Raw genomic sequence first — 12784 nt, 5'->3', positions numbered from 1 at the left:
TGTACCGCACGCATCCATCGCGCATGACCAGGCCCATCGGTGCGTTGCAGGTGCACAGGCTGCTTTCCTGGCCTTCAGGCTGCTGGCGGGGTTTCATCTATTCATAGCAAAGGCTGTTCCCCGGGGGGCAGTACTGCTCCCCTCTTTCTGCCCCCGGGGACATACACGCCATTTGGTCCACTGAGATACTCTGACTCCTAGTTTTGTTTTTTTGTTATTTTTAAAAGGCGTTATTTTATTATATTTATTTATTTTTAAATCCTCACCCAAGGGTATTTTTCCATTGATTATAGAGAGAGTGCAGAAGAGACAGGGAAAGACAGATTGGTTGCCACCTGCTTGTTACCCCAACCAGGGCCCGGGCTGGGGAGGAGCCTGCAACCGAGGCACATGCCCTTGACCGGAATCAAACCTGGGACCCTTTGGTCCACAGGCTGGCGCTCTATCCACTGAGCCACACCGGCTCGGGCCTGACTCCTAGTTTTGTATGGTATGTGGCCATTATTAGGGAAAGTTGAAGATGACAACTGATGCTGAGAATTCCTTTCTGGGGTGTGTGATGACTTTTACGTAGAACGCAGGAGGGAAAGGAGAATCGAGGCAGTTCTTCAGCCAATTCACACAGGTGTGGGTGGAGCAGTACGTCAAACGGTTGTCCAGATCACTTGGAATCTTCAAGCAAAAGCCTTTGAGTGTTTCTTCGCCTGGTTTAACAATATATCTTTTTCTGATTTCTCAATTTCCTCTTTCTGTGTAGGTGCTCTCTCTAAATGTCCTGAGTGTGTGTGCGGGTGTGTAGTTATCTCAGATCCTTATCTTTTTTTATTATATATATATTTTTAATTGATTTTTTACAGAGAGGAAGGGAGAGGGATAGAGAGTTAGAAACATCGATGAGAGTCATCGATCAGCTGCCTCTTGCACACCCCCTACTGGGGATATGCCCGCAACCAAGGTACATGCCCTTGACCGGAATCGAACCTGGGACCTTTCAGTCCACAGACTGACGCTCTATCCACTGAGCCAAACCGGTTTCGGCATCTCAGATCCTTTTTGCAGCAGGCATAGTCTAAATATATACACATGCTTACAACTGTTATAACCAAAGGAATAATTTAGAAGAGAAAGGGGTTGAAGAAAATCCACAGAGAGGAATATTCATTCACCCAGTGATTTCAGTATATGCTAGTGTCAGGCACCATTATAGACATTGTTGATATTATGTAAAAAATATTATGGTCCTTGCCAAAACCGGTTTGGCTCAGTGGATAGAGCATCGGCCTGCAGACTGAAAGGTCCCAGGTTCGATTCCGGTCAAGGGCACATCCCCAGGGGGGTGGGTGTGTGTGTGTGCAGGAGGCAGCTGATTGATGATTCTCATCAATGTTTCTAGCTTTCTGTCCCTCTCTCTTCCTCTCTGTAAAAAAATTAATAAAATATATTTTAAAAATATATATTATGGTCCCGCCCTAGCCAGTGTGGCTCAGTGGATAGAGCGTCTGGCCTACGGACTGAAGGGTCCCGGGTTTAATTCTGATCAAGGGCACATACCTCAGTTAATAGGCTCCTCCCTGGCCCGGGCCCAAGTTGGGGGCATGTGGGAGGCAAGCAATTGATAAGTTTCTCTCTGTCTTTCCCTTTCTCTTCCACTCTCTCTAAAAATCAATGGAACAATATCCTCGGAGGAGGATTAAAAAGTAAATAAAAGTCATATGGTTCCTACCCTCAAGTTGCTGGTAGTTCAGTGCAAGAGGCAGCTAGGCAAGGACATGGTCACAGCACAGTGCGATGAGCAGAGTGAGGCAGCTCGGGCTGTTTTTTTTTTTTTTTTTTTTTTTTAATGTATCTTATTGATGTTTTACAGAGACCAAAAGAGAAGGATAGAGAACTAGAAACATCGATGAGAGAGAAACATCCATCAGCTGCCTCTTACACACCCCCTACTGGGGATGTGCCCACAACCAAGGTACATGCCCCTGATCAGAATTGAACCCGGGCCCTTGAGTCCGCAGGCCGATGCTCTATCCATTGAGCCACACCGATTAGGGCGCCATGATATTTTGCATTTAATTTAGAAAGGTCCGCCGCTTGCGGTTAACTGGTGAAGGAAATGATTTCAAATGGTCGCGAGTGACAGAGAGGAAAAGAGCCAGGAGGGAATGTTCCAGGAGAGGGAGAGCTTGTGCAGAGTCCCGGAAGCCGGGGCTACTCCGTGTGTTCAGGAGACTGGGTCTCTTTTGAGGGGAAATATTACAGGATATGACTTGGCCCTCGATGTGTGTCACCGCGAGAGCAGATGAATTCCCACGGGAAGGAAAAGCAAAAACCCAGTTAATACTCAGCTAAGTGAAAGTTATTCCGCAAACAGGACAAGTCTGCCCCAAAGATCATGAGATGTCTCCAGATTCTCTTCTTAAGCTCCTAACTGGGACCTGCGACTGGACAGCTGAGTCAAAAAGTGTTCTTTTAAAAATATATGTATATCTTTATTGATTTCAGAGAGGAAGGGAGAGGGAGAGAGAGAGATTGAAACATCAGTGAGAGAGAATAATTGATTGGCTGCCTCCTGCACACCCCCTACTGGGGATCGAGCCTGCAACCCGGGCACGTGCCTTTGACCAGAATCGAACCCGGGACCCTTCAGTCCGCAGGCTGATGCTCTATCCACTGAGCCAAACCATCTAGGGCCAAAAAGTGTTCTTTAAACATGGGCCTGCCCATGAATGAACAGCGAGTCTCGTTTGAGGAATCGAGGGACTGTGCGCTCCAGTTAAATTCTAAAGTGAAATGATCTTAGGCGGAAGATATTAATACATTCAGGAGAACCCGGAAGAAGAGGGCTGTGATTCCACCTTGCCTTTCGTGGGCTGCAATCATTTGATTGTGAAAGAATTTACTGCCCTGGCCGGTGTTGCTCAGTGGTATATTGTCAGTCTGCACACCGAAGGGCCTTGGGTTCGATTCCTAGTCAAGGACTTGTACCTAGGTTGCAGGTTAGATCCCACATGTGGGAGGCAACCAATTGCTGTCTCTCCTATTCATGTTTCTCTCTCCCCCCCCTCCGCTCCTTTCCTTCCCCTTTCCACTCTCTCTAAAACAGTGTTTTTCAACCTTTTTTGGGCAAAGGCACACTTGTTTCATGAAAAAAATCACGAGGCACACCACCATTAGAAAATGTTAAAAAATTTAACTCTGTGCCTATATTGACTATATATAAAGTAATTCTCTTGAATAGGAATCAAATAAACACAAAGAAAGTATTTTATAATTACTTTATTATGAAATATTAAGTAAACAAAATAGTGAAAAATTATAAAATTCTTGTCTTGTCTGCACCTACGGCACACCAGGCAACATCTCGTGGCACACTAGTGTGCCGCGGAACAGCGGTTGAAAAACGCTGCTCTAAAAAACAATGGGAAAAAATATCCTTGGTGAGAATTAACAAAACAGAAAAAGAATTTGCTTAAAATGGTTGCCTTTGACACTTGTCTATTACCTCCTTAGTGAAGATTTAAAAAAAAATATGTATATATATACATATATATATATATATATATATATATCATTGATGTTTTTACAGAGAGGAAGGGAGAGGGAGAGTTAGAAACATTGATAAGAGAGAAACATCAATCAACTGCCTCCTGTACACCCCCCACTGGGGATGTGCCCTCAACCAAGGTACATGCCCTTGACCGGAATCGAACCTGGGATCTTTCAGTCTGCAGGCCGACGCTCTATCCACTGAGCCACACCAATCAGGGCCTTAGCGAAGTTTTATCATTTGAAAGTATTAACACTGATTTGAATCCTTGTTCAGACAAAAAGGAAAATTGCATTCAGAATTCTCTGGTCACAGCTGTCTCTTGGCTGGTGCTATTCTAGAACAGGCACACTGGCCCTGACAGCAGTTCAGTGCGCTGATATGGTGATCTTAAATAAAATGCACATTGTTTAACAAATATTCCAGCTTCGTCCCAGAGTGGGCAGCCACCCCAGCAGAGCTCTGGTCCGAGAAGATTCCTCCCGCGGTGGGCGGCCATTCCTGCAGAGGGGCTGGTGCGTGAGCCTGGCTGTTGGCATGGGTGGGCACTACAGGCAAAGAGCAGGGCACTGCCCCTCAGGCTTCTGGCCGGGGCCTTCTCCTCTCTCTGCAGCTGCTCACTCTGGCAGCCCCAGACTCCTCAGTCCTCAGCAGTAAACGTGTATCTCAGATACCACCTCATTGAATTTCTGAACTATTCACATAAATTTACGGCAGATTTATTAGTATCTCAGACCTGTGGGTAATACACTGAAAAAGAAGGGAAACCCGGATGGATTATAGAAACTGCCTTCCTCGAGAAGAGATGTGCTTGCCCTAGCTCCGTGGTCGGCAAACTGCGGCTCTCGAGCCACAGGCGGCTCTTTGGCCCCTCGAGTGTGGCTCTTCCACAAAATACCATAGCCTGGGCGAGTCTATGTTGAAGAAGTGGCATTAGAAGAAGTTTAAGTTGAAAAAATGTGGCTCTCCAAAGAAATGCCAATCGTTGTACTGTTGATACTTGGCTCTGTTGACTAATGAGTTTGCCGACCACTGCTGGTTCAGCTCAGTGGACAGAGCGTCGGCCTATAGACCAAAGGGTCCCGGGTTTGATTGCGGTCAAGGGCACATACATGGTTGCAGGATCCTCCCCACCTGGCCCTGGTCAGAGCGCGTGCAGGAGGCAACCAATCAATGTGTTTCTCTCACATCGATGTTTCTCTCTGTCTCTCCCTCTCTCTTCCACTCTCCTTGAAAATCAATGGGAAAATATACTCGGGTGAGGATTAGCAATAAATAAATAAAGATGTGTTTTTAGAAAGAGAGTAAAGTGAATGTTGAGAACATTTCTGATTTATATCCCGAGGTTTGAGAATGTACTGCCTCTTAACTGGTGTGAACAGCCGGGAAGAGGTGCCGTAACACCTGGCAATTAGGAATGGATCTCCTCTTTGGAATGGGCCTGGCTTTGATTCTTTTCATACAATAGAAATTTTAGGATGTTGGTTTATAGAACACCGTTTCTTTGAAGTGCGTGGTCTGTTACATTTGAGAAACTCTGTGCTCCTCCTCAGTTAGTCGGAGGGCTCTCGAAGGCCGTCAGTTAAACCTCTGCCCAGTGGGTGTGGCTCAGTGGTTGAGCATCAGCTCCTGAACCAGGAGGTCACTGGTTTGATTCCCGGTCACGGCAAATACGTGGGTTGCAGACTAGTAGCCGATTGATGATTCTTTCTGTCAATGTTTCTGTATTTTATTGATTTTTTTTTATAGAGAGAAAGGGAGCTGGAAAGAGAGAAATATCGATGAGAGAGAATCATCAATCAGCTGCCTCTTGCACACCCCCTACTGGGGATGTGCCCGCAACCAAGGTACATGCCCTTGACCAGAATCGAACCTGGGACCCTTCAGTCTGCAGGCCGACGCTCTATCCACTGAGCCAAACCAGTTAGGGCTGTGACCAGTTTTACATATTAAACCTGTCCCTGGAACTCATCGTGCGGGGTATGGGGTGTGGGGAGGGCTGGATTAAGAAGACTCCCAAGTTCCCATCCCACCAGCTGCCTGGAAGGCCACTGGCCTGTCCCCAACCTCTTTAGAACAGAGTGTCGGAGGGTAGGAGAGCAAACGGCACCCCCGCTGCCTCCGAGGGCAGTTCCCGGCCGCCCAGGTGCCCTGGCCACGTGGAAACAGGAAGCCAAAAGGAGAACGCTGCTCTGGGCGCCCAGGCGCTGAGGGGCAGGGTGGGGCTTGTTCGGAGCGTCTGTGGCTCGTGGCCCCACCCACATGCAAACACACCGGCTGTCTCTTATCAGCACCAAGCTGCTCCCCTGCCTTTGGGGAAGGGCGAGTGAGAACTTCCTTCTGACACACACTCCCCAGTGGGAAGGACAGGAGTCCCCTGTGGGTGGATTGAGGATGGAACGTAGAGGGACTTTCCCCTAGAGCAGGGGTCTTCAAACTACGGCCCGCAGAGGAGTCTGATCGGCCCGCCAGGCCTTGCAATGTGGCCCGCACCGCGCTGTCATCACTGCACTCCGCTGTCAGTTTATGACATTGTCAGTTTATGACTGTTCAGTAAACCATTCGGTCCGCGATTTAGGCTGGATTTTAGATTTTGGCCCCTTCTCTGATTGAGTTCGACACCCCTACCCTAGAGAGAACTGCAGAGACATGGGGGGAGAGAACGCGAGGGCCCTGAGGTTCCCACCTGGAGCCCCCAGGTGGATGGTGCCCTCCATTGAGCACGAGAGACCATCACATGAACGTCAGAAAGGCTAAGATGCTGCCGGAACCGGTGTGGCTCAGTGGATAGAGCGTCGGTCTGCGGACTGAAAGGTCCCGGGTTCGATTCCGGTCAAGGGCATGGACCTTGGCTGTGGGCACATCCCCAGTAGGAGGTGTGCAAGAGGCAGCTGATTGTTGTCTCTCTCTCTCATCGATATTTCTAGCTCGCTCTCTCTCCCTTCCTCTCTGTAAAAAAATCAATAAAAAAAATAAAAGGCTAAGATGCTGACTAGACCACCATGGTTGGTTGTGGGGTTCCTGTCACCCCGCTGCAGTCTGATTTGTATTTCCGGGACTGGATCATGGGACTCAGTGACGTCAGGGATGGCAGGGTGCGGAGAGAAGAGAGGGGGTGAGCTTCTGCTTCGTGAAATTAGGCTTTTCTGGACACATAGTGACCAGATTCTAAAGGAAAGAGAAGGATAAGCACAGGTTATAGTTCAGAAGCTGCTGCCTGATGGTTCTGCCGGCTCAAAGGCCGACCTGCTGCATCTCTGAAGGCCTTCTCACTTTTCTTCTTTTAAAATTATTACTTTCTTTTCACTTTTAAAAAATATATTTTATTAATTTTTTATAGAGAGAAAGAAGAGGGATAGAGAGTTAGAAACATAGATGAGAGAGAATCATTGATCAGCTGCCTCTTGCACACCCCCTACTGGGTATGTGCCGGCAACCAAGGTACATGCTCTTGACTGGAATCGAACCTGGGACCTTTCAGTCCGCAGGCCGACTCTCTATCCACTGAGCCAAACCGGCCTTGGCTCTTTACACTTTTTTTTTTATTTCATTTAATTTTTATTTTTTAAAAATTCTTTATTGTTTAAAGTATTACATTGAATCATTCCCCTCCATTGACCTCTCCCCACTTGTTCCCCTACCTTCCCGCACCCCCCCCCCTCCCACTGACTGTGTCCATGGGTTTTGCTTATATACATACATACAAGTCCTTTGGTTGATCTTCCACCCCCACTACCCCCTACCCCTTCATCCTCATTTCCTCCCTTCTCCCGGAGGCTGTATGGTTGTATGGTCTGTTCACTGCTTCTGTGTCTCAGGATCTATTTTAGTTCCTCAGTTTATGTTGTTCATTATATTCCACATATGAGTGAGGTTATGTGATATTTATCTCCAAGAAAGACTTTAATCCTCACCTAAGCCTACTTTTCCATTGATGCTTAGAATAGAAGGAAGGAGGGAAGGAAGGAAGGAAGGAAGGAAGGAAGGAAGGAAGGAAGGAAGGAAGGAAGGAAGGAAGGAAGGAAGGAGAGAGAGAGAGAGAGAGAGAGAGAGAGAGAGAGAGAGAGAGAGACAGACATTGATAGGTTGCCTCCCGCATGGAGTGGGCATCAAGCCTGCAACAGAGGCACATGCATCCAACAGGAATTGAACCCAGGACTCTTCATTCTGGGGACTGACACTCTAGCCACTGAGCCAAACTGGCTAGGACGGGCCTTCTCATTTCTTTACCACCGTTTCCTCTTCTGTCTCCTGCCGTCTCTTCCAATCTGTCCTTCCTACCATTAAGCCTAAATAGTTAATGTTGAAGAAATGTCTCTCTTGGAAAATCTGTTTTGTTTTATTGACTCAATTCAGATCAAGCAACGAGATAACTAGACTAGACACAGCTAATACACAGGAAGCGAAACGTGTCATCAGAATGCTTCTCCTGGCAAGGGGAACATTTCACCGAATCGTTAGGAGTTCATTAGCTCAGTGCCCACATTTCTCCCGGGGCCCCAGCCTCGCCTGCATGTCACTCTTCTCCATCAAGGATCCCGGTTCCTCCTGAGTCCAGCATGATGGCTTTTCTTTCTTTCTTTCTTTCTTTCTTTCTTTCTTTCTTTCTTTCTTTCCTTTTTTTTAGATATATTTTTATTGATTTCGGAGAGGGAGAGAGAGAAAAGCATCAATGATGAGAGAGAATCATTGATCGGCTGCCTCCTGCACGCCTCGCACTGGAGATCGAGCCTACACCCGGGGCCTGTGCCCTGAATGGGAATCAAACCATGACCTCCTGGTTCATAGGTTGACACTCAACCACTGAGCCACACGGGCCGGACATGCTGGCAACTTTTATAGAGAATCCATTGAGGGTTTTTGAGCAAGAGGGTGACAGGATTGAGCATGTTTTAGAAGACTATTCTTTGGGTGTAGTGACTAAATTCACCGAAATTTCTCAACTGCATTCCGGGTGTGGGAGCAGGCGCAGGGGCGTGCTGGTTTCTCCACGCCTGCGGTGCACGCTTTGAGGCGTGGGAGGCCCACGGAAGAACAGGATCTGTGGAGCGGAGTCCCTGACCACATAGGGAAGTTCGCGTCTCTCCACAAGCTGATGGTTATTCGTAACAGGACTTCGTGACTTGAAAAAGGAAACACAGCGGCTTGTGTCACCCAAACGCTAGCACCAGGGATTCACGCAGCAGCATTGAGACTGTATCAGGGAAGTGCCACCGTGTGCTGATGTCATGTGCAGACAGGCTTACGCCCCCTCAATTGGGGGAACCCCTTCTTCTGTCCCTCGAAGCACAGAGAGGAAGGGAGAGAGATAGAGAGCTAGAAACATCGATGAGAGAGAAACATTGACCAGCTGCCTCTTGCACATTCCATACTGGGGATGTGCCGGCAATCAAGGTCCTTGCCCTTGACCGGAATCGAACCTGGGACCTTTCAGTCCACAGACTGATGCTCTATCCACTGAGCCACACCGGTTTCGGCTCAAAGCACCCTTTGGTCCTGTTTGTGCCACAGGCTCATCCCTGAACCTTTCGCTGTCTCCAGGAGCTGGGAAGACCGGGCCTGGGTCCCTCCCTGGGGCAGGGAGGCTGCGCAGAACGACAGTCCTACCAGGTTTGGGTGGGGGTGGACGGAGGGAGTTCTTAAAAACAGGAGCTCCTGCAGACATAAAAAATGAGAAACGCCCACGTGAATCACACGAAGACTACGGCCCCGGCGCGGCGTGGACGCGCCAGGGGAAGTGATAAGAGCACCCCGAGGAAGAGCTGGTGGGTGGAGAGGGCACGATAAGCACCTCCACCTCCGCAGTGTAACTCCCCATAATTCCCCTCCTCGCTTCTGCCCCGCCTTCTCATTAGGTTTATTTTTCCTTAATTAAACATTCTACTTTGATGGTAGCACTTTCGGAGCCAATTACTCCTCACAGCCCCTGGACGAGAGTTGGCCAAGGTAAGCAAATCCTATTTTATTTTATTTTATTATTTTTAAAAATATATATATTTCATTGCTTTTTCACAGAGAGGAAGGGAGAGGTAGAGAGAGTTAGAAACGTCAATGAGAGAGAGACATCGACCAGCTGCCTCCTGCACACCCCCTACCGGGGATGTGCCCGCAACCAAGGTACAAGCCCTTGACCGGAATCGAACCCAGGACCCTTCAGTCCGCAGACCGACTCTTATCTGCTGAGCCAAACCGGTTTCGGCCAAACCCTATTTTAAAGATAAGATGGGCATGTGTTCATTTTAGAAACTTTTGCTGTATTTCATCTGCCTTGAACACTATTCTAGAAATTTCTAATATAAAACAGAATCTTGTTTGCTCTTACGGAACTTAAGTATGAAAGTCTAAAATGGAAAGCTATTTAAATATAGCTAGATCTTCACTTTTAAAACCAAATAGAAACATTTGGAATATATTTGCCAATAGAATACTCTGACTTATTATTCTTTTTTTTTTTTTTTAATATATTTTATTGATTTTTTACAGAGAGGAAGGGAGAAAGATAGAGAGCCAGAAACGTCAATGAGAGAGATACATCGACCAGCTGCCTCCTACACACCCCCTACCGGGGATGTGCCCGCAACCAATGTACATGCCCTTGACTGGAATCTAACCTGGGACCCTTCAGTCCGCAGACTGACGCTCCACCACTGAGCCAAACCGGTTTCGGCGTGACTTATTATTCTTACGCTAGAGGCCGAGTGCACGAAATTCAAGCAATAAAAATACATTTTACAAAAAGGTTTCAAAGGTGTTTGTTTGCCCCACACCTTTTTATTTATTTATTTTTTAAATATATTTAATGATTTCAGAGAGGAAGGGAGAGGGAGAGGTAGAAACAAACGATGAGAGAGAATCATTGATTGCTGCCTACTGCACGCCCCCCAGTGGGGATCAAGCTCGCATTTCCGGGCATGTGCCCTTGGCCGGAATCAAACCCGGGACCTTTCAGTCCACAGGTCAACACTCCATCCACTGAGACAAACCGGCTAGGGCTGCCCCATGCCTTTTTAAACTCTCTATGCCCAGCTAGCTAGTCCCATTCTCACAGATTTGGGACAGTTTTATCATATAAATCAGAAATCCTAGGAACCAGAGAGATCGTCCAGTCTGACCTCATATTTTTTTTTCTTTTTTTAAAATATATTTTATTGATTTTTTACAGAGTGGAAGGGAGAGAGATAGAGAGCTAGAAACTGGTCGATGAGAGAGAAACATCGACCAGTTGCCTCTTGCACACCCCCTACCGGGGATGTGCCCGCAACCAAGGTACATGCCCTTGACCGGAATCAAACCCGGGACCTTTCAGTCCGCAGACCGGCGCTCTACCACTGAGCCAAACTGGTTTCAGCCTGACCTCATTTTCATCGTGATGAGTAGCACGAGCATTTTGAAGGGATTTCCTCATGTTCATACAGCCAGACGAGTGGAAACGTCACTTCTCAGACTCAGTCTGAGTCTCTGCTTTGCTTCTTGTGGATTGAACTCCTTTTCTTTTTTATCTCATTCTGGTTTTTAAAGGCAGCAGCGTCCTTGGAAGGAAGAAAAGCATCCTGGCTTCAGGCTGACATCTGCGCTGAACAGGTACACACATTGCTTCTTAATAGAAATAACTTGGAAAGAAACCAATCCGTTGATTGCCCTAGTGATCTTTATATAGTGCCTGGTTGCCAGAGTCTGTTCATAACTAGTTGTGTTTATATGAAGTGTTAAGAAAACAGACCTCAAACCCCTCACCATTTATTGAATGTCCACCGAGGACAGACTAATACAGTTAAGAACATGAGGTCTGGGATGAAACTACAGCAAGCATGTCAAACTCAAAGGCTCACCCGGGCCAAATAAACGAGGCATGTGGCCCTCGGCCCCGCGAGTTTGACATGCTTGGACTACAAGGTTTGCCTCTTTCTATGTGACCTTGAACAAGTTGTTTAATTCTGGCCTCGGTTTTCTCATTTGGAAAAGGGAGGTAATAGTATTTGCATTAAGGGGCGGTTATGAAGATTAAATAAGAGAATACAAGGAAATGGTATGCGTTCAATAAGCGTTAGCTATTGTTAGGACCTTTGGGGGTGAATGTTATGTAGTCAATCCTGATAACGTCCTATAAGGACGAGGTTTTGTGTGTTGTTTTCTGTTCTAAGAGATTAATGACTTGCCCAAGGCCACTTAGCTAATGCGTAATGAAACTGGGGTTTTTAAAAAAAAACAAAACTTTTTATCGTGCAAAATTTTAAACATACACAAAACAGAAAAGAGTTATATGAAGTCCCTCATGCTCATCTTCCTTAGCATTCTGCCATTTCTTCTCTAACCCCCATCCCATCCCATGGCTGGCTAGATATAATCTTTTACTATAAATATATCTAGGCTGATAAGAACCTTTTACAACAAACAAAACGTAATCGCAGTTTCATCATTGCACTTCACAAATCAACAATAACTCATTAATATCATTAATACCAGCCCGTAGTCACATTTTTTCAGGGGGCCTGATTCATGAATACTGCCTGATTGATGAATCATTTAATAAAGCCAATTAGATCCTCAAAAGAGACAAACACATCTCCCAGTGGTCTCTCTGCATCTGATACTCTCTATTGAGTCTCTGTGACTCTAAAGGAGCTGGATTTGAACCCAGGGCCCTCGGACCCAGAGCCCATGCTCTTTCTGTTGTAACACGCTAGCTCCGACTGCCTCTTCCTGGTCTGGACACACAGCCACGGGCAGTGGGGCCAAGAGGCCATCTCCGGAACAGGCCACAAAGACACATTTTAGGCTGATTGGAAGCCCACAAGTCCTCTTTATGGCAGACAGCTTGACCTGCATGCCACAACCATCATCTCTTGGAATCGAGGCTGTTTAGAAGTTGGAGCTGTCCGGGGAATTCCAGAAATACGCTCTACATCAGCGGTCCCTGAGTTTTTTGTCCTTTACCACCTTAGAAGCCACGGAGACCCTAGAGCAGTGGTCGGCAAACTCATTAGTCCACAGAGCCAAATATCAACAGGACAACGATAGACATGTCTTTGGAAAGCCACATTTTTTTAAACGTAAACTTCTTCTAACGCCACTTCTTCCAGATAGACTCGCCCAGGCCATGTTATTTTGTGGAAGAGCCACAATCAAGGGGCCAAAGAGCCGCATGTGGCTCGAGAGCTGCAGTTTGCCGACCACTGCCCTAGAGTGTCTGTTTGTGTCGGAGTATCTATGGGGATTTGTCTATTGATATTAAAAATTAAA

The 12784-nt window shown here is 46.9% G+C and overlaps 1 protein-coding gene across 2 annotated transcripts in view; it reads left to right on the top strand.

Annotated features, from left to right (window-relative positions):
• The window catches only part of CRTC3 (CREB regulated transcription coactivator 3), an 84920-nt gene that overhangs the window by 49619 nt on the left and 22517 nt on the right, over nucleotides 1–12784 (top strand). For both annotated transcript variants that reach the window (XM_084869131.1, XM_084869130.1), the window contains exons 4-5: nucleotides 9429–9490; nucleotides 11063–11125. In XM_084869131.1, coding sequence (XP_084725257.1) covers nucleotides 9429–9490; nucleotides 11063–11125 — 125 coding nt within the window. The remainder of the gene's footprint in view (nucleotides 1–9428; nucleotides 9491–11062; nucleotides 11126–12784) is intronic.

Source organism: Pipistrellus hanaki (assembly GCF_964339955.1).
Source record: "Pipistrellus hanaki genome assembly, chromosome: 21".
Taxonomy (NCBI): domain Eukaryota; kingdom Metazoa; phylum Chordata; class Mammalia; order Chiroptera; family Vespertilionidae; genus Pipistrellus; species Pipistrellus hanaki.
The sequence above is the reverse complement of the archived record's forward strand: the minus strand, read 5'-3'. Positions and strand labels throughout refer to the sequence as shown.